The sequence below is a fragment of the Scardinius erythrophthalmus genome, assembly GCF_964197995.2.
Source record: "Scardinius erythrophthalmus genome assembly, chromosome: 17".
Lineage (NCBI taxonomy): Eukaryota > Metazoa > Chordata > Actinopteri > Cypriniformes > Leuciscidae > Scardinius > Scardinius erythrophthalmus.
The window spans coordinates 12,872,143-12,895,625 of NC_138237.1; the positions used below are offsets into that span (position 1 = coordinate 12,872,143).

General features: G+C 36.4%; 1 protein-coding gene across 1 annotated transcript in view; it reads right to left on the reverse strand.

Moving 5' to 3' along the window:
* The window catches only part of npdc1a (neural proliferation, differentiation and control, 1a), a 28,684-nt gene extending 9,463 nt beyond the window's left edge, over positions 1 to 19,221 (reverse strand). The window contains exons 1-2 of the mRNA XM_081391344.1: positions 18,782 to 19,221; positions 4,580 to 4,723 (exon numbers count right to left, since the gene is read on the reverse strand). Of these exons, the coding sequence (XP_081247470.1) occupies positions 4,580 to 4,723; positions 18,782 to 18,887 (250 nt within the window). The 5' untranslated portion in view covers positions 18,888 to 19,221. The remainder of the gene's footprint in view (positions 1 to 4,579; positions 4,724 to 18,781) is intronic.
* Between the last annotated feature and the right edge of the window lie 4,262 nt (positions 19,222 to 23,483).

Consider the following 23,483-nt stretch of genomic DNA (forward strand, 5'->3'; position numbering starts at 1 on the left):
TGAATAAGCTCTCTACGAACTTGAGTGATGCCGCGCTGACGGACCATGAAAGAGTGACGGACATGTATGCACATAAATCACTGTCACACACAAACACTCTCGAAGTAATACACAGTCTCACTTGTAGCCATGTCTTTTAACTATTATAATATTTCGAAGGGCAAAAATAGGAACGTTTAATTGGCATTACATCATCAGCTAACTCGATCACGTCGAGCTAGGTGATTTCAGATAGCCAGGCTCCTCAGCTCCACTCACGCCCCGCCTGTTTGTCTATTTTCTGTTATCCGGGAGTGACGCAAGGCCAAGATGGCGACGGCCGGCTCCGCCCACTTTAGGCTTCAAAAATGCTCTTCAGAAACCTACGGGTGACGTCACGGACACTACGTCCATATTTTTTTACAGTCTATGGTTTAAGTCTAACGCACTAAGCCCTTGATCACTTGGAATCCTCAATGGATCTGATTTATTATGTACAGTTTTTCCTAATTCATTTGTATGAATCTGTTTGTAATCTCCCCCTCGCATTCGTCACGGTGTCACTGAGTGTAAAACGCGAAAGGTGAAGCTTGAATTTCCAGGTAGGTCCCTCTTTGGCGAATGTATTTTCAAGATGGAGGCGCAACATGGCTGCCGCCATTCGAGCGACTCGCGTATGTATTATAAATGGCAGATTTTACGCTTACGAGAATACTTGATTAGTTGGTGGAAGTAATTACACATGAATGAGCACATATACTTTTGATCCTTGCCACTGTTGCCTTTGGCTTGCTCAGTTGGGGATATTTTGGGGATATTTAATTTTAATTTTATCAATCAATAAATTCCATTAGAAACAAACCTTGTTGTATTATTTTAATTTAATACTGTGTGAAGCTGCTTTGATACAATCTGTATTGTGAAAAGCGCTATACAAATACACTTGACTTGCCTTGATAGAACAAAGTGTTTTTGCTAAGAATCAACTTAAAAAGTTACACAGTGTAGCTTTAAGGTAGCTACAAGTATTATGCGGTTAAATGTCAAAATATCTCCAAAATCATACACAAGAGTTGTGTGGGGGTAAATTACGCGAGATCAGCTGTGACGTCACAATCACGATGCATTGTGGTCTATGGATCTGCCTGAAGTGTACATGTTGAGAAGACTCGCTCCCTCAGTCAAAATCAAGGGATCGAAGGTCTGTCTAAATAAACTTCCCTCGTCCGATTAAAGTTGAACACACTTCAAAATGTTGCCGGGGATTCCCCCCAAGGGAAGAGTTTAAGGAAGTTTGAGTGTATGTATTAAAGTGGAGTTAAACGCAGCCATGGCCTCTGGTCTCTCTCTCTCTCTGGATTAATTTCCTATCAGTGACGTAAAAATGAGACTGCTGACCTACATAGACGGATGATGGTTAGTGGCAGAGACTTCGGTTCAGCTGATGTGGCCCAAATTCAAGGGCTGGAAAAAAAATTAGGATTTTAAAAACATTATGGTGGAATAAAAATCCAAATTAAATGTGATTGTGCTTTAAAACCGAAGAGCCAGTGTTGTTCGCTCATGGCAATATTAAAGCAAATATGACGCATGACTGTTTGATCAGTAAACTCTTCAACAGCAGGTTCCACCTTGGTCTAACATACACTATCACTTCTATTGTGCTCTTTGAATCTTTAAGACTTTCCTGTAAAGCATTTCATAAGGACAGAGCAGAGGTAAAGGTATAAGAGACAAAACTGCTCTAAAAATCAAGATAACCTATCCTATTCGAGAATACAATTCAGCAAACATTCCTTAATATATCTCTGTTTCTCAGTAATGATGTAAAATGCACAGCAAAACACTAAACACATTCATATCATGCTCTTATTTTTGAAGATATTCTTAGTAACAGAAACACACAGGCTCTGGCTACACAAATGACGTGCTCAAAATGAAAGTTGTCAGCTGTCGTCTTCAGCCCTTTATCAGGCTCTTCATCATTCAGTGAGCCAGGCCTATGTTTGCAGAGCTGAATTACAGGAAAAGTATTGCAGAGTAAGAGAAAGAGAGAAGATAAGGTAGAAAGAAGGTGTATTAGCTTGAGAATTGTGGGCGAAGACAAACCCTATGAAGGCAGTGCTACTGCGTTACCACAATAGCCACTTTATTGCTCACATACAGTACATACACTCTTTGGCGGTGTATGTGGATGGATTAAATGGATTAAAAATGATATATATATATATATATATATATATATATATATATATATATATATATATATATTCAGAGATGGACAGTAACAAAGTACATTTACTTGAGTACTGTACTTAAGCACACTTTTTTGAGTATCTGTACTTTACTTGAGTATTATTTTTTCTGGAAACTTCCCTACATTTGAAAGACAAATATCGTACTTTATACTCCACTACAATTCTGTCAAAGTCCTTGAGTAGAAAGTAGTAATGTCAGTCGGGGGATTATTTTGGTTTTAGGGGTTGCATTTGGTTGGAAATGAAAGTCGGGTTGACGTCAGAACCCGACTGATGTTGGTTTCTGACGTCAACCCGATTTTCATTTTCAACCACAATACAACGTCTGTCCAACGTTGAAGATTAACGTCAATCTGACGTTGGATTCTGACATCAACCTGATTTTCATTTTCAATGTTGGGTTTGGTTTTATAAATGCAAATTTTGTCATTGTTTTGGAGCACACTAGCTTATAGATAACAGTAAGGCAAACATATTCATACTTAAAGCAAAAAATTTTTAAATGCACTATTTGAGGGAACAGCCATTTGGGTATCCGAAACCATTGATGACGTTATTGAGTCCACTTATTCAATCTCACATTCAATCCCACTACTGGAACTGTGTTCTAGAAATAAATGTGATATTGATATGAGGGTAGGCATAGATTCAGAGGCATAAGGTACTGCAAGTATTACATACAACAATGCAACAATAATAAAACAATGCATTGACATTTACTTTTTACTTTAGATACTTAAGTACTTTTACTTAAGTAAAAATCACTCTTTACAACTTTTACTTGTAACGGAGTAATATTTGACTAGTAGTATCTGTACTTTCACTTAAGTAAGGAAGGTGTGTACTTTGTCCACCTCTGTATATATATATATATATATGATTAAAGCTTTGTAAAATAAATATATAATAATTTATAAATATAAATAATACATAATAATTATATTTTATAATACAGAATATTGAATATATTTATTATTCATAGTGTATATATATATATATATATATATATATATATATAAAGTAATAACTATAATATAAATAATTATAAATAATAATCAATTCAAAAATAAATATTATTAAAAATAGCTCTTTTTTATTTCACAAATTTATACTAGTGCAAAATGCCAGCTCCAAACAACGTCAAACTTGGCGCTGCACTTACTCGTGCCCGTAGCGAGACACCGTTCAAGTTTGAAATCCATCGGACTAACGGTTCGAGAGATATGCAAATAACAGACATACAGACAGACATACTGACAGTAAAGGCACTAATATATATATATTTACTACATTATAGTTGTGAGAGCCATTTACAACAGAGAAGTTTATAATATTTTTCCTGGATCTTAAGAGTGTTATTTTGTATATTAATATATGTATATTTTGAATATTTATAACGCATCACATGACTTCAGCGTGAGTAAACCTTACTTTTTAGAAAATTTTGGTAGACAGTATTTTGACTGTTCAAATTCTTAAAATATTTAAGTAAAATATTTATAAAAAAATATTTGAAGCTTGATTAAGGGTAAACAGTTCTTAAGTTTGATTTTTTTTTGTAACCTGACAAATGAAATTGTGCAAAATCCTGGAAAATGACATAGACTGCCATTACAATAGTCACAACATTTTCAGCTATTATAGCAAATTAAAAACCTAATAAATATTTAACAACATTTTTTACAAATTTAAAATATACAAATATTAAAACATATAATATTAATATACTAAAAATATATATTATTAATAAATACTAGTGTACATCTGTCTGAAAGCATTTGTTGCTAAAGTATCTACTTACTTGACACTTACTTAAAAGATGACATTTAAAAAATATTTAGCACAAAAGCAAAACCCTATGACTGCAGTATTGAAATAGATAAAAAAAGAGTGCTTTTTCTTTCTGCTAGAGCAGTGCTCACATGGAATTACATTAAAGCCAAGGCCACACACAGACATACGCGTGCACGCTTACAATCCAACTGATTAAATTCAGTCATGTGCCTCTGCCACATGAGGATATAGAGAGAGAGAGATTATGCTCACCACAAAACCAATAGAAACAGTGAGGGAGGACAGAACCGAGAGCAAAAGGACAGGCCAGATGACGGGAGGATCTGAGGTCTAAACCATCAACATCATCTCCTCTTTCAGGATAGCATTAGTCACAGGCCGAGGGTTTGATTAATAAATGCACAGCATTCGGCTTAAGAAAACGATTGTGTGTTGCCTGACTGGCAGTTTGAGTTTGTTGATGCACAAGCACTAAAGCACTAGGTGCTAAATAAATCGTGACACAGTAGCCAGAGGTGGGTGTGGTGGGTGTGTGAACGCCTTCATACCGTGATTGTGTCCCCTGGGAACAACACAATGTCCGTCTTCATTTTCCTCCAATGGACTGAGGCAGGAGCCACAGTGGCAGGAGCAAGACTCACAGAAGTGCCGCCTCATCATGGTACAGTCTATGTGATCTGGGCACTTGTTTGCTGAAAAAAGAAATAAATAAATAGAAAAAGACATGTTAAAATAGTAAAAAAAAGTATTAGATATCCTCAAATTATATTATTACATCTGAAGCACTAAACATCACACATCATGTATTTGAATATCAATGTGCCTTAAAATCTTTATGAATTAGTGCACCAGGTGTTAACGGCATGTGTTGGTAATGTTGTTCCTACGGGTATCATTAAAAGTCATCATTTTCTCTGAAGCCACACATGCATTTAGTCACCTGTCATGTTTTTTTATTGATATTGTTGATTCTGCAGGTAGAAAACATCAGTATGTCCCTTTAAACAAACATAATAATGCTTTGAAATTCATAATAAAAGCTCTTGACATCTGTTGTTTACCTCAGAAAATGATTTTGCTTAAGATGTATTACATTTTATTCAGCAAGGATGCATAATTGTGATCGATGGATTTACATTGTAAAAAAAATGATATTTCAAATAAATGCTGCTAGTGTGAATTTTCTGATCAATCAAAGAATCCTGAAAAAATGTATCATGATTTCCACAAAAATATTAAGCAGCAAAACTGTTTTCAACATTAACAATGAAAATGTTGCTTGAGCACCAAATCAGCATATTAGAATGATTTCTGAAGGATCATGTGACAAACAGAAAGCAGTTAACACAAATTGAAAAAATTGAAAAATTTTGATCAAATAAATGTATTCTTGATGAGCATAAGAGACTTCCTTCAAAGTATGTGTGTATACATACATTTCAACTTGTCATGATCATGCAAAGCCAGCAAACCACTTACAACTGGTAACTTTTGCATGATACATGCAAGGCAGAAAATTAGGGTTTGACGTAAAAGTGTCTGTCGATAGAGCTTAACTTGCATTGAAACTGAAAATTCCTTGAAGCTTGAAAAACATTCAATGGTAATGGTGAGTGAAGTACCCAATGACATCAGTGCTATTGAATTCATTGTGTCTGATACCCTTGACTGACTTCTAATCGTTAGAGAGACTCTAAAATCAGTCAGAGACACAAACACGCTTGAATGACTCAAATCGTTCCACAGTCGCAATCATAATCTCAGCTCCTTCTCTTCAATGATACTTTATCCCATGTGCTCCTAAATCCCTCAATTTTCTGTCTAATTCTCTCAGTGGGGGTGCTCTGCTCTCGGTGAAGAAAACTGGGTCAGCAGCAGGTGTGTGTGCTGTGATGGTGCTTGTGGATTTCATTCAGAGTCAGTGGATTTGATCAGAGTTGTTTTAGAATCATTGATGTACTATTATGGTTTTTATACATTTTGTTGTGTTTTTGTCACTTTTTTATATATAAAACTGGTAGTTCTGGTCCTTGATGCTGATTGGTCAGTAGCTGTGTTTTATTTTCTGATAAAGAAAGGCTATAGAGTGCAACAGTTCAGTTCCGGAGGTAAAAACTTAATTTCTTTTTCTCCAAAAGGAAATTGATTTTGAACGATAACTTGTAAACCTACAGTGAGCTATGAGGTTGTTAAATTATGGTATTTGCTTCTGCTGAAGCCGTCGGACCACATTAGTCCAGCTGATTTTTAGAATAATTATTGTGTTTAACAGTGGAATTCCTGGCAAAAAAATTAAATAAATAATGCTGTACAGAAAATTACACCATTCAGTCAAAAAAAGTGACACGCTCCTAAATAGCTTTTTAGCCCGCCTACTACCATGAAGAACTGCGAATGACGTAATCAAGTCCATCAACCTACACTTTCAAAATACTTAAAGTCCGCGTGAACCGGAAGTTGCAAACGATTTTTCTCCAGTGTTGTGACGTATTTCCCAGTGAAACGGAATATTGAACAGAGGGCAGGGTTTTACTCTAGCGCTCCTCCTCTCCATCTCTGCTCATAACAGATTAACGGTTTGAGGGGAGTGGTTAAGCGTTTCCCAAACCAAGCCGTCAAACATACGTCATCAGGGAAGGTTCTCCAATGAAGAGGTGAGGGGCATTTTCAGATTTTGATTAAAGATTACGAAGTCAAAAAAATTTTTTTTGTGGATTGACTTGCATGGATGAATTGTTCACCACAAAACGATCAATTTAGGCAAACAAAGTAAATCTAAATATGGTCAATTTTGATTTCATGTGGACTTTAATTGTTTGTTTGTATATATACATATATATATGCTTTATACATATAATCAATGAGTAGTTTATTTCTCCATTGTTTTTAAATGCTTCATGGTACTGCAGTTCTTTACCTCACTGAAACTGTCTTTTTGTCCAATTTTCAAGTAGCTCTCTTCTAACTCTTTCCCCGCCAGCGTTTTCAAAAAAGTTGCCAGTCAACGCCTGCGTATTTTTTTTCATAAACATTTCACGGCCATATTTTGCTGTAATATAACATTTTATTCTAGCTTCATGCTTTTTTTTTTTAATCAACACTTGAATATGGGTAAGTTTCATAAAAAAGCAACATTTTGAGCAAAAAGCCGAGAAAATCAAATTTTTGTCAAAGACTACATCCAGATTGGATTCAGAACGACAATCAAAACATAGATGGAGTAGATCGAGTCCATCAACACCAAATATTCACAGTAGCCTACTATAGCTCTTCCTGGGTCGACATTTCATTCAGTAACATTAGGCAGTTTTGGCTTATATGGCATTTAATGTTGATGGTCATGTTATTGTACATATGCATATGATTACATTATGATATCACTTGTTTCCATTTGTTCGTGTGTGAGGAAATATTAGCAAATGACAGAGTATGAGAACTGTTCCCAGATTTATTTGAGCTACATCAGATGCGTCGTTACATCTAGGAACATTCTCTTGCTGATTTGTGTCACATTCAGGGACTATTTTTCTGGCAGAAGATTAGATGGTCCTCACTGCAGAACACGAAATCCAGGGGGAGGAGTTGGATCCAGATCCAACTCCTCCCACCTTATATATAGAGACAGAGCACAACGCGTCATAATCTGAAGACCACGCCCACCAAGGGGGAAAACAAACCAACCGTCTCCATTGACTTTGCATTGCGAGAGGCTGCCTCCTTGTCATTTCTTGCTTCTAAGAAAAGACAGAAAAATGCCTAAAAGCTGCTATGTGACAAGGTGTACAGGAAACAAGCTAAGAAACCCAGAAATAAGTTTTCATAAGCTGTCGACCCCAAAAACCGAGCGTTTGAGGACATAAAAGTGGATTAAAAGACGGTTGGTTTGTTTTCCCCCTGGGTGTGGGCGTGGCCTAAATGCGCTCTGTCACTATACCTAAACCTACCCATCTCCACCCCCTGATCCCTAAACCCACCCCTAAACCTACCCATCTCCACCCCCTGATCCCTAAACCCACCCCTAAACCTACCAATCTCCACCCCTTAGATCTGGATCCAACTCCGCCCCCTGGATCTCATGTACTGCAGTGAGGTGCTATAATTATTTATGATGCGTTCATGCCAAGTAGGCCTAATGCTTTTTACAAGTTTCGGCAAGCCATGAACACACCTTAAACTAAAAGTAACATATTAACACACATATCTTCGGGTTTAATAGTATTTGTATTGTGTGGTAATGTTTTATAAAAGCAATAAGGTACTCAAGGCGTGCCGTATTGTAAACAGTCAAGGCTGAAGAGCTTGCAAGCACTCCGCTTCACATGCCTAACAATGCCCTTTCATCCGTGACTGTAGGTGCGCACACATCATGTGGTAATTTCCATAAGAACAATACTTTTCGGAGAGCTCCATTGTTACCACATGACCGCTGCAGATTTATTTAGGCATTGATAGTGTTGCCATCTAAACGCATTATTCCCGGTCCGAGGACGTTGAGAAACCAAACGATTTCTGTAAATTCAGTGATGAAATGCATTGTGGCCTCCCAATTTTCCATGTAATTATAACCACCTGACTGGTGGCTGGTCTATGTGTGTGCAATTCCACAAAACTAAAAGACTTTCTGAATGTATATACATGATATGGTTTTTAGCGCAATTTTCCACCGGACAAAATTGCAATTGTTAACTCATGATTTCTGTTCTGTCTGTGCGCACCAATCTTGCACTTCTATCTACTCCTCAACCAGACCACCTAGAGACTTTGGGTTTTCGGCATTATGTTAAGGAAGTTATGTCTAGTCTCGGGAACGCACAAAAAAAATCCAGGAAAAGATTTACTATCTCTTAGTGTTGTGATCCCATGACGTCAGAAAATTGCACTAAAACACTCACTGAGTTTTTATTACTTGTTTCTTTGGATAGGAAAAAATAAAAAATGACAAAGAATTAGGGAGAATCTATAATGAATTATTATGAATGAATATTACTGCCATTGTGTGAATAATAATAATGTAATCAATAAAAACTAACTGCAGTGTGATTATTAGCATTTTAAAATGTAATTAATCTAATTTAACCAAGTACTAATTTTTATGTAATCAGTTACTACCAAACAATGACCATTACTTAACAACCTGGGAGCTCATGCCAAGATCTTCCTTAAAATGAAATATGATAAAAAGCCATTTCTGTATAGAGAACATTACCAGGATTTCTACTTCCAGAGCCCTAACAGACACTCCAAGCAAAATGTCTGCTCATTTTCATCTGCCATGAATAAGCGCTTCAGTGTTCTGTGATGAGTGGATCGCTATCCGTCACTCTGACATCATCTGGCGGACGTCAGTAAGAACTCAACGCTGAGTACCAACCTGATGACACACGTCCCATCCGGAATAATTTAAATGAGCGTGAAGCATCATCAAACAATCATTCACTCTCTGTTCCGAACGGCTCATTCTTCATGGAGACTGGAGCTCAGCTGAACTGTGAAACTCAACTAATGGTGTTTATCTTTTAAGACAAACTTAATTAATTTGTTCATGTGGACATAAAACTAAATTCTGAAAGCTTTTCTTTGCTTTTACAGTCCCATTTTTATATTGACAGGTCTCCTGTGTGTTTCCAGGCAACAAAAAAGGAGCTGTTATAAAAGGGTAGAAGTGCCCTGTCAAGGCAAATGCTTACATACGCCACAGCAGAAATGTACATAGAATATATGCGTGTCTATGTTCTAATTAGGGTTGCAAATGGGTGGAAAATTTCCAGAAACTTTCCATGAGAAGTTAAGATGGGGAATATTGGAAATATTCCTAATTGGAAACTTACGAGAATTTATGGGAATTAATTCAAAATGTGGGGTAATTTATACAAACTGTGTACAAAATATATATATATAATATACATAACATATTATATATAAAATATATAAACATATCATATATTAAATATATTTTATACAAAATATAAACATTTTGTTTGGTCATAAGCAGATTTGTGAGTATAAACGATTAATTCATTGAAAAAATAAACATAAAATAAACATTCCCATATTTCCAATGAGCTATGCTGAAAGCTATTGCTAGCTTCTTTGCACAGAGAACAACATAGTGACGAAACGCGCTCTGAAGTAGTTTGTCCGTATATATATTTATATACAATATGTTTAGGGCTATGAATGGTTTAAATGGCCATTTCAATGTAACCCACGGTGTATGTAGATAGAAATGGCTCATTCTAAGGTAATAAAAACATGGTTCATTATGTAAGGTCTTTATACACCACTGAAAACATAGTTATATATATTATATCGCATTTCTGTCAACAGATTCTCCTAAATATTAAACAATGCATATTTAATACATTTTAAAATGTAATTTATTCCTGTGATGGCAAAGCTGAATTTTCAGCATCATTACTCCAGTCTTCAGTGTCACATGATCCTTCAGAAATCATTATAATCGCTGCTCAAGAAACATTTAGTCAACAATCACAGTTGAAAACAGTTGAACTGCTTAATATTTTGGAAACTGTTTTGGAAACTAGGAATCCTTCATGAACAGAAATTTCTAAAGAACAACATTATTAGAAACAGAAATCTGTTGTAATATTATAAATGTCTTAACTGTCATTTTTCTTTATCAATTTAATGTCTCCTTGCTGAATAAAAGTATTAATTTCTTTACAGAAAAAACAACCTGATACCAAAATTTTTAACACTACAGTATGTCCATAAACACTGAAATGTTTAATATTAGTATGAACTGCACAGGCAGATCAAGATCTGTCACATAATATGCTGGCATCTGCCTAGTTTGGATCGCTTCGACTGATTTTACACCAAAAATACCATAGGGTTTACAAAAAAGGGAAAGTTTCAATATCGATATCTTTATCTTCAAATGTGTGCTGGTGGTGTGGCGCACCGTTTAACTAACTAGAAGGTGCCTGGATCGATCCCTGTAAGGTTTATTAGCTTTGACCATATCATCATTGTAATCTTTACTATAGATGTTGCTTACCCTCCAGCTGCTAAATACTGTATGCATTGATTTCTGCTCATCACTAGTCATAGACATCATCATCCCTCATTAGCCTTCATAAAACGCCACCAGATTGCTTTTAAATCTGGACGAGGAGTCATGAGAACTGAGATTAACTGACTAATGAGGTGCAACTGTATGCGTGCATGTGAGAGATGCACATTCCTCTAAACACCCTGCTGGGCCGCCCACCTCCAGCCGGTCATGGACATTCATTTACACAACCAACCACAAGCTCAAGCTGTGCTTGGAAATAAGGAGGGAATTTGGAAGCAACAGGTTTTTTAAACTACACTGCACTGAATATAATTTGATTCCAGTAACTACTTGACTTCAGTGTCATTAAGCATATTTTACCTGAAGTTTCTTGCAGTACACTTACACAACATCAGTAAACTGATCTTAAAGGGGTAGTTCACCCAAAAAAAAATAAACATTCTGTCATGATTTCCTCACCCTCATGTCGTTCCGAACCTACATGGCATTTTTCACCCCAGTGAAACACAAAAGAAGATATTTTGAAGAACTGTTTTTGTCATACAATGAAAGTCAGTGGGGCTCAAAAACAACTCTGGACCCAATTGACTTTTATTGCATGGACAAAAAACACTGATACCTTTTTTAAAATATCTGCTTTTGTGTAGGACCCTATTGTTTTAGCTAACAGGCCTCACTGACTATTTATCTGAAGCTGTAGTGTTTCTGGATGGAGGAGATACTTTGATCGCCAGATCAGTCAGTCCATCTCCTCTCATCAAAACATCAATGACATAACACTGATCAAAGTCAATCCTGACAGACCACTTACTATATTTGGATTCCCTGAAGGACCCACTAATATGTGCCCTTCATGTGTACAATCCTGCATGAAACATCTAAACCTTGAAAAGGAAGGCAAGAATGGAAGCAGTGGATCTCATTGGAAACAGAGCTGTTTCTGAAACAAGCTTTATAATATAAAATAAAAAATAGGAGTAAAATTACTATATAATTGATCCAATGGTGTTTGTTGGGAGCATTGACCAAAAAAGTTTACAATGAGGAAAAGAGAGAAGAGGAAAAGACATGTACTATGGAAATTGTAATTGATAGCTAAAAAAATTATAAAAGTGGAATGAAGAAGATCCTCCAAGCTTGATTCAATTGACTCAGAAACTGAAACAAGTTTATACAATGAAAAAAGAAGAAGAATGCATGCCTACAAATGAAGATGGATCTTTTTCTGCAAAGATGGGAAATTACAATACATTTACAGATATGCAACTAAGATGGGTTATAAAGAATGGGATTACAAACTATATCGAGAAATAAAGTCAGAATTGTTAGATAAAAAATGCAATTATCTTTTATTTTATTTTATTCCATGGTGGAAACAAGCTTCCATGCTTAACACACCAGTCTCATTGGGTGGATTCTTCTTGGGCACTAGTGGGTTACAATCAGGTAACTCAGAAACTGAGAAATTTAACTGGTTGCAAACGCCCTGTTTTATGTCCTTTTACGAACTCATCTGTAATATTCCCCCAAAAAAAAAACATATAAAAAAAAGGCAAAACCTCCAATGGGTGTGATCCTCCCAGGAGGCTGTGGAGAATCAGATTTTTTCAAAACATCTCTGGTCATTTGTGGTGCCAAAGAAAAGCGCACATGATTACATAAGAAAGATAAGCATGTCATGAAGCTGGATTAAAAATGAATATTTCTAACCATCTGCTGCTGGCTCAGAAATCATTAACCGAGCTCTGAGCGGGAAGGAAGCCAACATCAGCACAGAACTGCAGCACGAGAACAGAGACACACTTACGTGGCAATACTGACAGATTCCACTTACTTCGTGAAGAAGGATGTGTGCATCATAAGTGGCCACACATGTAAAAAATAGGTAGTTCACCCAAAAATGAGAATTTGGTCATCATTTACTCACCTTCAAATTGTTCCAAACCTGAATTACTTACTTTCTTCTGCTGACCACAAGAGAAAATATTTTGAAGAATATGGGTAACCAAACAGTTGGTGGGCCTCACTGACTTCCAAGGTATGGGGGAAAAAAATATACTATGGAAGTCATTGGGGTCCACAATCCATTTGCTTACCCATATTCTTCAAAATATATTTTGTGTTCAGCAGAAGAAATACATTTTTGGGACATTTAACTATCCCTTTAAGTAAATAAATAATAAATTAGAACAAATATTTTCAACTAGATAGGCTAATAACCTTGCAGTTGTGATAGGACATGCCAGGAACAGGAAAGTGGATGGATAAGGGAAAATTCCCATTGTGTGGACATCCTGTTGCTCTACCAAAAGTCAAGCTAAGTGCCAGTTCTTTTCCTTGTTTAAACTGGCTCTCTTCCATTCATGCAGATACACATGCTTCAGATTTTAATCTCATAAAGTCATATGATTAGACTTTATATTTCCTGGAGATGAAATGCCTGTAAATGCAAAATTCGCTGTGTGTTTAGGCACCACTAGTCATTTCCTAAGGTGTTCACAGGTTACTAGGTGTTCTGGGTGGTTTCTTCCTGGTCCAAGTAAAACAAACTCACCGCCAAGTTTCGGTGATATTCTGGGCTTTAGATTCTGGGCTTGGGTATCAACTTCATTGTAAATCTAAGAGATTTTTTCACCTGTTTTCATCAATTTAAACAACAATACCACACCATTTGATGCATCATTAATGTCCAAAGCAATATGCCTACATTCAATACAATATCCTTGATCTGAAAATAGACCTCAGAGTTATTTCCGTGAGACACTCCTGGGATGTGTTCACCTGCTTCCATCCATTTGTCTCTTTCTCACTCTCGTTACTTATTCACTTCATGGGAATGGGCTACTATTCCTGCTGCTATGGAAACTATGTTGTCCGGCTAACACCCACCAAGTTGCAGGGCACATGAACGGGTCGGTAATCATGACTAGGTAACGTTTTGCACAAACGTGCTGGGACTCACAAATGCCAAAAGTAAATATCATAGTAAGAATGTGATAATACAATCATACAATAATATATTCCTGTGATGCAAAGCTGAATTATCAGCATACATAATTACAGTCTTCAGTGTCACATGATCCTTCAAAAACCATTCTAATATGATGATTTGCTGCTGCTATTATCAATCTTGAAAGCAGTTGTGCTGCTTAATATTTTTGTGGAAACAGACATTTTCTTTCAGGATACTTTGATAAATATTTCAAATTTATTGTATATAAAAAATGTGTGTAATATTTAAATAAACATTTATTTATTTATTATGTATCTATCTATCTGTTCAACTGGGATATATATATATATATTTACCAATCATTTTTTTTTAATTAATCATGTGAATAAATGGCAGTAGAAAAGTGTAGTAGAGTATGCAGGTTTCCACACTTCATTTGCACATTTGAGTAACTGATAGCGGTTGATTAAAGCATCATTTGAATAGTTACATTCTAGAGCAATAAAATATTTGATTGTGGGAATTTCTAGGTACAACACATTCAGCAGGGAAGACTTGTACAGGAAAAGGAACATGTGAATACAGATGGATACTTACAAGGGATCATCCAACAAATGACTAGAATTTAACAGCCATTCAAATGCAGACAGACATCTGGTTGTGGAACCTGAAACCAGCTTATTCAGTTTTGAAAAATATACTATAAAATAAAAATGTAAACAGTTATAAAACCAAAATAGAAGTCAACAAATGTGTCTGGAAAATTCTCAAGGATTAAAGGATTAAAGGAGAACTGCAGTAGATGTGAAAGATATGTATAAAAATGATGTTATTTAAGCCAGCGCAAATACCTGTGTTTACATCCTGTTTTCGGTTGAAGTCCAAAGTAGTCGATTGCCGAGTTCACGCGCATAGGTTTAGTTACCTATGATCACGCGCGTGAACTCGACAATCGATTACTTTGGACTTCAACCGAAAACAGGATGTAAACACAGGTATTTGCGCTGGCTTAAATAACATCATTTTTATACATATCTTTCACATCTACTGCAGTCAGATCCACTCGTGATCACTCTGAAGGAATCACTCACATTTTCTGTGCACTTGTAATGACACATCAAGGATGTTAAGAGGTTAAAAGCAGGTTTAGTACTTGCCCCATTGAAGTCAACAGGGTGCAAATTTTAAAAATAGAATAACTCGGTGTAGGCAACACCGATTTTTGTCGTTGTTCTCTGTATTGACAGCACTCCAAATGTACAAAAAAATGAGCTCAATGTTAAAATTGACCGGAGTTCTCCTTTAAGCACAAAAAAAGTTACATCAGACTGCGCTTCAAGAGTCTGAGGGTCTCTTTTATAGCCTGCATTAAAAAAAAGGAATAATGACACACACCCTCATTAGAGAGAGAAATGTAGTGAACCACAGGAAATGAGAACCCAGATTTACGCCCACATCTTTCAACAGCCACATTAAGACAATCACAATCACAAACCACCCTTGTGGCCCACAAAGTTTCCGTACAATACAGAACAAAGTGTAAGTCTCAGCTGATCTAAATGTGCCTTCCGCAACCAAGCTGGCAACCTGTGTGTACTCAATGTGGGAAGACTTAAGGGTGGATGTTTGCTGTATGTTAATGAACGCTCAAGGGTGTGTTTGGATAACCTAGCGCATACTTAAACATGCACGCCATGTTTGTTTCTGCCTTAACTGCAAAAGAAGTACACATTTTGAGTCTCACCCATCAGAATACAGATAATATGGCCGCAGCTGCTTCGCTCTCACACAGCGAGGTTTGTAAAGAGCATGTGGCCTTGTTCAGGGAACTGCTGCAGAGATAAGCCGCTGCTCTCAATGTGCGCTTTGCAAATCATCACTGTGACAACAACAGGCTGTTTCCAGATCTCTGTAGAGTCTTAGATCCTCACGTTCTCCTGAGACAGCAAGAGCAGGATCCAATTCAGCAGTTACTACAGCAACGCATGCAGCTAACCTTTTCTCAATCCACTCCATCACCTCAGAAGAGAGCAAAGCAGCACTCAAGACACCTAAAACCACCCAAACACATTTTATGTAAGTGCATTACGAAGCGAGCTGTGACGAGAATTGCAGTGTAATAGAAAGAGATTTTTCCCATTATGTGAAAGAGCAAGGTCCCTTTCTTATATCTCTTTTATCCTGTGCTCTAGAGGGCATTTTTAAGGTTCAGATTTCAAGTTTGAGCGTCTAACAAAGCACTTAAAGTGTTCCTCAGATACACTATTGTGCACAGACTAAAAGGCCTACTTTCCAGCTTTAAAAGTCAGCAATTAACAGTTTACAAATGAAAATAAAAAGGGCTCAGGACATAGCCATGTTGTACCTCAAACCTGACTCATAAACGTTAAACATTTCAGTGTTTTGAGCAAGTTGTATGACTATAGAACAAGTTCGAATTAACAAACGAAATTGGGTATTGATTAACCAGGGCCATTTTCTACAGCACAATGATGGACTGATAACCCTGTCAATGTGATCAGTTCCTGTTAATTAAAATAAAACTATTAAAAATAATTTTCAGTAATTGAAATAAAGCTGAATTAAAATAAAACAAAATATAAATATTAGATGAAAAAATAAACGGAATTAACAAAAAATAAGTGTTGCCTTGGCAAATAATTAAAATAAATAAGTTGAAGTTACTTAAATTACTAAAACTAGGCAAGGCAAGGCAAAATAAAGCTAAACAGAAATGTTTTTTTAAATAAATAAAAATGACAAAAGTGCATAAAAGAATAAAAAAAAATTATAAAATAAAAAAAATACAAATGAAAACTGAAAATATAAAAATAAAGGTTAATTCAAAATATTAATAAATACTATACTAGTATATAAATAATATTGATACAATGTATATAAAATTTTATAAAATTTAAATATAAATAAAACTGATGAGACTTCCAATGTGACTATGTTTGTGAATAGAACAGCATAAACATTAAATATTATAATTGTAGCTGCTTGTTGATTGTCCCAGGTGTAACTAAATGGTGTTTCACAGGCTTCGTACACTGGAAAACTATGGAAAAGGAACTTGAATCTGCTTTGAATCTGAAATCCTACACAGAATGAGGACTTACAGGACTACTTTCCATTACTACTAGTTTCAGAAGTCCACTACGCCACTGAGATTAACTAATGATATTCATAAAAGTGCTCTTCAAACAAGCAGACCAAGTGGTTGCTTTATTCACCTGCACGAAACAAGCCTGATTATCTTCATACGCTCTGGTCACCATCTGTGAAATTACTGCATGGCTAGCGGCTCTATCCACAGATGTCTTTCTCCGTGAAATATGACATGCTGTTCTGTGTCGATCAGATAATCAACAGCCTGAGGCGGAGAGTTCACACTAAACGTGGCAGCTCTTTTCAGAAGTCACACGCTAGTGAACAACAAACAATCTACAATGGAAAACATGCATAAACACACGTTAATGGCACTAGGAGATGAGATAAGAGAGAGAAAGAGAAAAAGAAGGATGGAAAATCTCCATTGTTAGCCTTTGGGAATGTTTTAGCACACTGGAAACCTTTCGGGCAAAATTATATGTTGGATTAAATTAGTGCATTAGTGCATACATAAATAAAAATTATTATTTTCATCTTCTATATTTGATATTCGGTTGCTGGATAAAACGAAATAAGTCTCAGGGGAGCTCAGCGTGCAGATGTGTGTCAGTGATTGTGCGATTGTGAGAGAGTGTTGTGCCAGTGTCCAGCTGTTGTAATTCCCAAAGGGGTCTGAAAAAGAAACTTGATAATCTCTGCTCATGTTCTCCATAATTGCTGCACTCACATCCCACATTCCAGCTCACACAGTCCACAATGAACCTCTTAGACTATTACAATGAACATTCGAGAAATCAATCAGACACTGGCTCAATGAGCATAGAACAAAGGAGGAAAAATATATGGACTTCCTTATAACATATTTACAGTTTAGTGCAAATGGAACAGCAGATGATGAATAAGAGCGCTTTGGTTGAAAGCATAAATGCATAAGATCTACTACATGAATACAATTTATAAAGAATGTATTATGACAACAGCATTTTTTTTTTAACCTATGGTAACAGGTTTGCCAATTAATGCATGATCTAATACAAATTTTAGCGAAGAAAAAAATTGCAATATTAAGTTAACTTCCATCAAAGCTAAAATTTAAATATTTAAGTTCAGCTAAAAGTAACTATCTCTCCCATATCACACTAAAACTTAAATGTGTACAAGTATAATCTGTACATCAGTAATGAATATTTGGTGGCTTTGGCGTTGCAATGTAAACATCATGTTATAGAAGCATGCAAATAGTCTAAGACATATACATTAAATGTTATGCAATATCAACTTATTTCTCATTGTTTCTCCACTTGTTCAACCGGATTAGGGTTTATATTGACAGTATGAATCCTGTTTATTCTAATTAGCATACTGTGTCTACAACAACAAAAGTGTAATAAAGAATAACTCACACGTCTAAACTAAAGCAATTCCCAAGTATAAAAATACTTAAATTCACAATCAGCTTTGGAAATCAATTATGTAGGATACAATTTAATTAAAATAGCATTTTAACCACTTTAAATAATATTTTCATTGGCCTATCACATATTATGAATTAGCCTATATTAAGTAGCCTATTATATATTATTAATACTAATATATATATATATATAAATAAGAGCTGCCACCACCATACAGGCAGACACTTACCCGGCATACTCGCACCGACGGTGGCAAGGATTACGCAGATCAAGACCCCGGGTAAGAGGAGGGAGGCCCGGGCTCGCCGTGCGCTCCGACTAGGGTAAAACAACATCCTTCACTGCTCTTCTCAAGCCCAAGACAGCAGATAAAAGCTCCGGAGTGTCATTCCTTTATTTGTGTGGGTCAGTTGGACGTACACGACTGAGAGAGACAAACCGGCCCGAATGAAAGCGTCAACTCAAGTTAAGAGCGTTAAGCCGCTGCCCGTGTGGTACAGAGCTAAAGATAGATGAGAGAGATTGAGGAGGGAGGAGGAGGAGGAGAAGAAGGAGGACCTCCACTGATAGACACGCTATTCGAGAGATTACAACAGCTACTTGCAGCAGCGCGAGGAGGATGAATGAGCTCGTGACGCAATGACGCTGCTCTGACGTCGGTGCTTCTTCTCTCATGTGAGGGAACACATTCTATTAATAACAAAAGAAAAGAGGTTTTCAGTATACAATTGTATTCACACATTAAGTTGTCAAAGTGGGAACTTGTTGTTAACAGCCTTATACTCTTTTTAGTAAAATGCAAACAGTTTTGAAGTAAATTCTGTTTTAAACACACAAAACCAATGCTAGATAAAACAATTTTGTGTTTTTGAGACCTTCAATCTAAAAAGTTACTGCAATATATAACCCTTGTTACAAATGTTTTGACTCAACGACTTAAATTTTCTTGCTGCCATTAAAAAACGTAATAGTTAGATTGAGTGTGCTCTTGTAGTGTTTAGTAGGCCTAGGCCTATTATTACTGTATGTTTCTGGTTTTCAAAAAGAAACAGTACTAGTATAAAATGAACAATTCATAAAAATAACATACATTATAATAATTTGCATACAATATTTGTTTGCACGTTTCAAATGTATTAGATTTTTTTCTTTTGCACATATTACACAGTTCATTATTTATGGAAGCCCTGAAATGTAAAAAAAAAAAAAAAAAAACGGTGAAAAAAGGAATTCATGTCAACAGAAGGGCGAAAAACTGATCTCAGTGGGTCTATAAAACTGAAGAAATAGGCTACAAAAAAAAACACGTTTGTCTGCGAAACTGCGAATAATGACAATTGCGAGAGAAAAAAAAACATTTGTTGTTTAGAAGCTGTTCGCTGTCTGTTTGTGTAGTAGATTCTATAACATTTTTTTGATAGAAAAATCAACAGATAAGGTAATATTGAAATTCAGATGCCATGCTTTTAAAATATGCTGATAGTGGCACCTAGTGGAAAAAATGCAAATTATTAGGGAGCAATCAATTTCTTTCTCATGTGTTGCCTATATATATATATATATATATATATATATATATATATATATATATATATATATATATATATATATATATATATATATATATATACATACATACACCCATTTATATATGTATTTTACATTTTTAATTTTTTATGCATTTGGCAGACGCTTTTATCCAAAGTTAAAAAGTCCAAAGTCCAACTTACAGTGCATTTCAAGGTACACATTTTACATTCTTATCAGTTCTCAGTTCTTATATATATATAAACGTGAATACAAAAGCAATTTTAAAGAGAAAAAATTAAGAAAAAAAAAACAGATAATTTTTTTTACAGGGAAATAGACACAAAGGCACACTGATGTTTTTATCACAACATAAATCTTGTCATCTGCACATAGTAATGATCAAAACTGAAGGCGGATGCATTCTTTTCTGGCTTCCTTTCTGGGGTATCCAGGGCTGTTGCTGACAAATAGCTCAAGGTCCTTGCCTGAGTACTGACAGAGACAGACATCCCAAGTCTCCCGGAAGTTCCGGGAGTCTCCCGCATATTGATAGCGGCTCCCTGATGCCCGCAAATCAGTTAAAATCTCCCGGAAGCAAGAGCGCGCAAGCGTAGCGCGCGCACGGCAGAGAGAGGGAGCGAGAGACCTTGCGTGTGTGCGCTAGTGTGCGTGTGTGCCTCGGGATTTTATCTCTACTCTCGAACCGAATTAATCAGAACACCCCCCCCCCCCCGCCCCGTTGGAGATTTCTCGAACCGCATTATTCATAACCGAATCGCACACCAACCCCCCCCCCCCCCCCCCCCCCCCGTTGGAGATTTCTCGAACCGAATTATTCATAACCGAATCGCATCCCCCCCCCCCCCCCCCCCCCGTTGGAAATTTCTTGACTCCGGGAAATGACTTTGTGCAGGTTGGGATGTCTGCAGAGATAATAAACAAGTATTAAACACTGTAAACATTTTAATCACCATCATAATCAGAGATATGAAACCAAGACAAAGGTGAACTCAAATGCAACATTGATCATGAGACTTTTTTGTGGTTTGAGAAGTATATAGGCTACATATAGGCTACCTCAGTTTTGAGGGTCCTGTTCAGATTGCTTGGGTTAAAGGTACACGGTCTGCGAGAATTTATCCAGAAGAGGGAGAGCCGCTGGAAACCAAGACATGAATTACTAAGGAGGCAATGCAATGATATCTAGCAGAGTGAGGATCAAACCGTAGGTTATAGTGCTGAGAGGTTGAGTGGCGCTTACATTTGGGTGAATCTAGTCTTGGGAGAGAAAGCCAGGTAGGGAGCCCAGGGGAGGAGGCCTGAGGCTTTTCTACAGGGCTTCCTCTGGTCTGTTTTGGTAGTGTCGACAGCAAAAGCATGATTCCAGAAACAAAATAAGTGCTTCAACACTAGGCAAACAGGTATGAATGATTGTAACTCTTACTGATTAACCAGTAAAGGTTTTCGAAAAGTAGATACCTCAGTTGTGCTTGAGAAAGATGTTAGCATTCTGGATGGTGGGAATTTACCCAAAAGAGTAAGAGCCACTGCAAACCAAAGAGATTCAAGACAAAAACTAAATGAATTGCTTGATTTGACCAAGAGCAGCTGTAAATTGTAAGGAGGCATACAAATGTACAGTTTCCATGAACATGCTATGATATCTAACAGAGTGAGGTTACAATTGAATTAAAGTGCTGAATCGAAAGAGAAATGTGGATAGACTTTTTAGAGACGGCCCAGTAGAGGCATGAGGCGTTGCTAAAGGGCGCCCTCTGTTGATAGTTTGTGGTAGTGCCACTGACAACTGAAAAAGCATATTTCAGTTAGCAAGGATATACATTTTATCTGCGAATTTAGCAAATTATTTTAGAAGTCCGACTTTTAGCATATCAGCATAAAAAACATATTTAAACAATTAATTAGCCCCTTACAGCTAGGCTAATGTGTAAAAATAGGCTACACACACGTTTTTGTAGGCTACACTTTCTTTGGGATTTCTGTTCTCCACATTAGTCCCTCTGTGAGCTAAATCAATCAATCAATCAATAATGATAATAATAAAAGTGTAAAAGGTATCATTTGGTCCTTAAAAAAATAGGTCCTGAAAGTAAAAATTCAAAACCATTTTGATATAGTTTGTACTGAAGGTGTGTGTATAGATAGGCTATAGATGGCACTACTCTATCTGACGTACTTTTTTGTAAGACTCATCATTGCTCGACGTTTGAACGCTAATTCACGCAAAAAGATATACGAGACTTGTTCAAGGGTTAAGTTTAGCCTAAATCTTTTTAGACTAAATCTTCAGATAAACGGCAACCATGGCACTCTCTGCAAATGAGTTCTGAATGTGCACCTCAGTGAAAAAAATAATAATCTAATAACAATAGTAATATTTAAAATGACATTACAGCAAAAACGAGACACACACAGTAGGGTCATAACTTGATTTTAATGGCAAGTGCTAACATTTCATCAGTCAATACAAAACAGCTAATAAAAAGACACTATAAAAATCTCGTTCTGTCACTGCAACAGAATTTATTTATCACTTTGGCCCTCGATAACAAACATCTTAATCTCAAGTATTGTATAGAAAATATCTTCAGAAATAAATATAATCCCATCTGATCTGTATTATGCCCACACCATGAAGTAAATCTGTCATAAGCCCTTTGTAAAATTAAACGAGAGGTACAAAGCCAGGTCGATATCCTTTTGAGAACAGCCATCAGCAACACAATACACGGTGTACATTGTAATTAAGACTTGAAATGGAAGGTTTTTTGGGCTGATATAACCGTTCTCCACATGCTATAAAGTGAAAGATTGCACTGAACTCTTAACGTTTAATACTCTTATTTTAATTGACTATAGAGTCTGAGCTACGTTATGGCTGTGTGAGACAAACTTGCATTGCAATGAACATTCAATGCAAAAGGTATTCTAATCATTATGATACATTACAACAATTCTAAGACAAAGTGATGTGTAGAAAGCAATTAATCTGGTATAAGCAACACCTCCAATGTGATGGTGAAGCTGCACGTGGGACAGTGGGGGTTGTCATATAGGATTAATTGTAATTATCACCCTGTTAAGAGACTATACCCATTTATCTTCAATCAGTATAAAATCGGTCTATGTCCTGGGCCTTTATGACAGATGCGTTACGGCGCAGGTATTGCAGTAGAGGAAAGGCCAGCTCTCTCAAAAATCTTCCTTGACCAGTCACTGCATGTAAGCAGGACGAATGTGTTGGCTTCAAATATGTAAACACACATACAAACACACAGATTCAGTATTGGCATATGATGAAATGCATACAATCTGTGATGTAATGACAAAGGCACTACATGCCTTTCACACACACACACACACACACACACACACACACA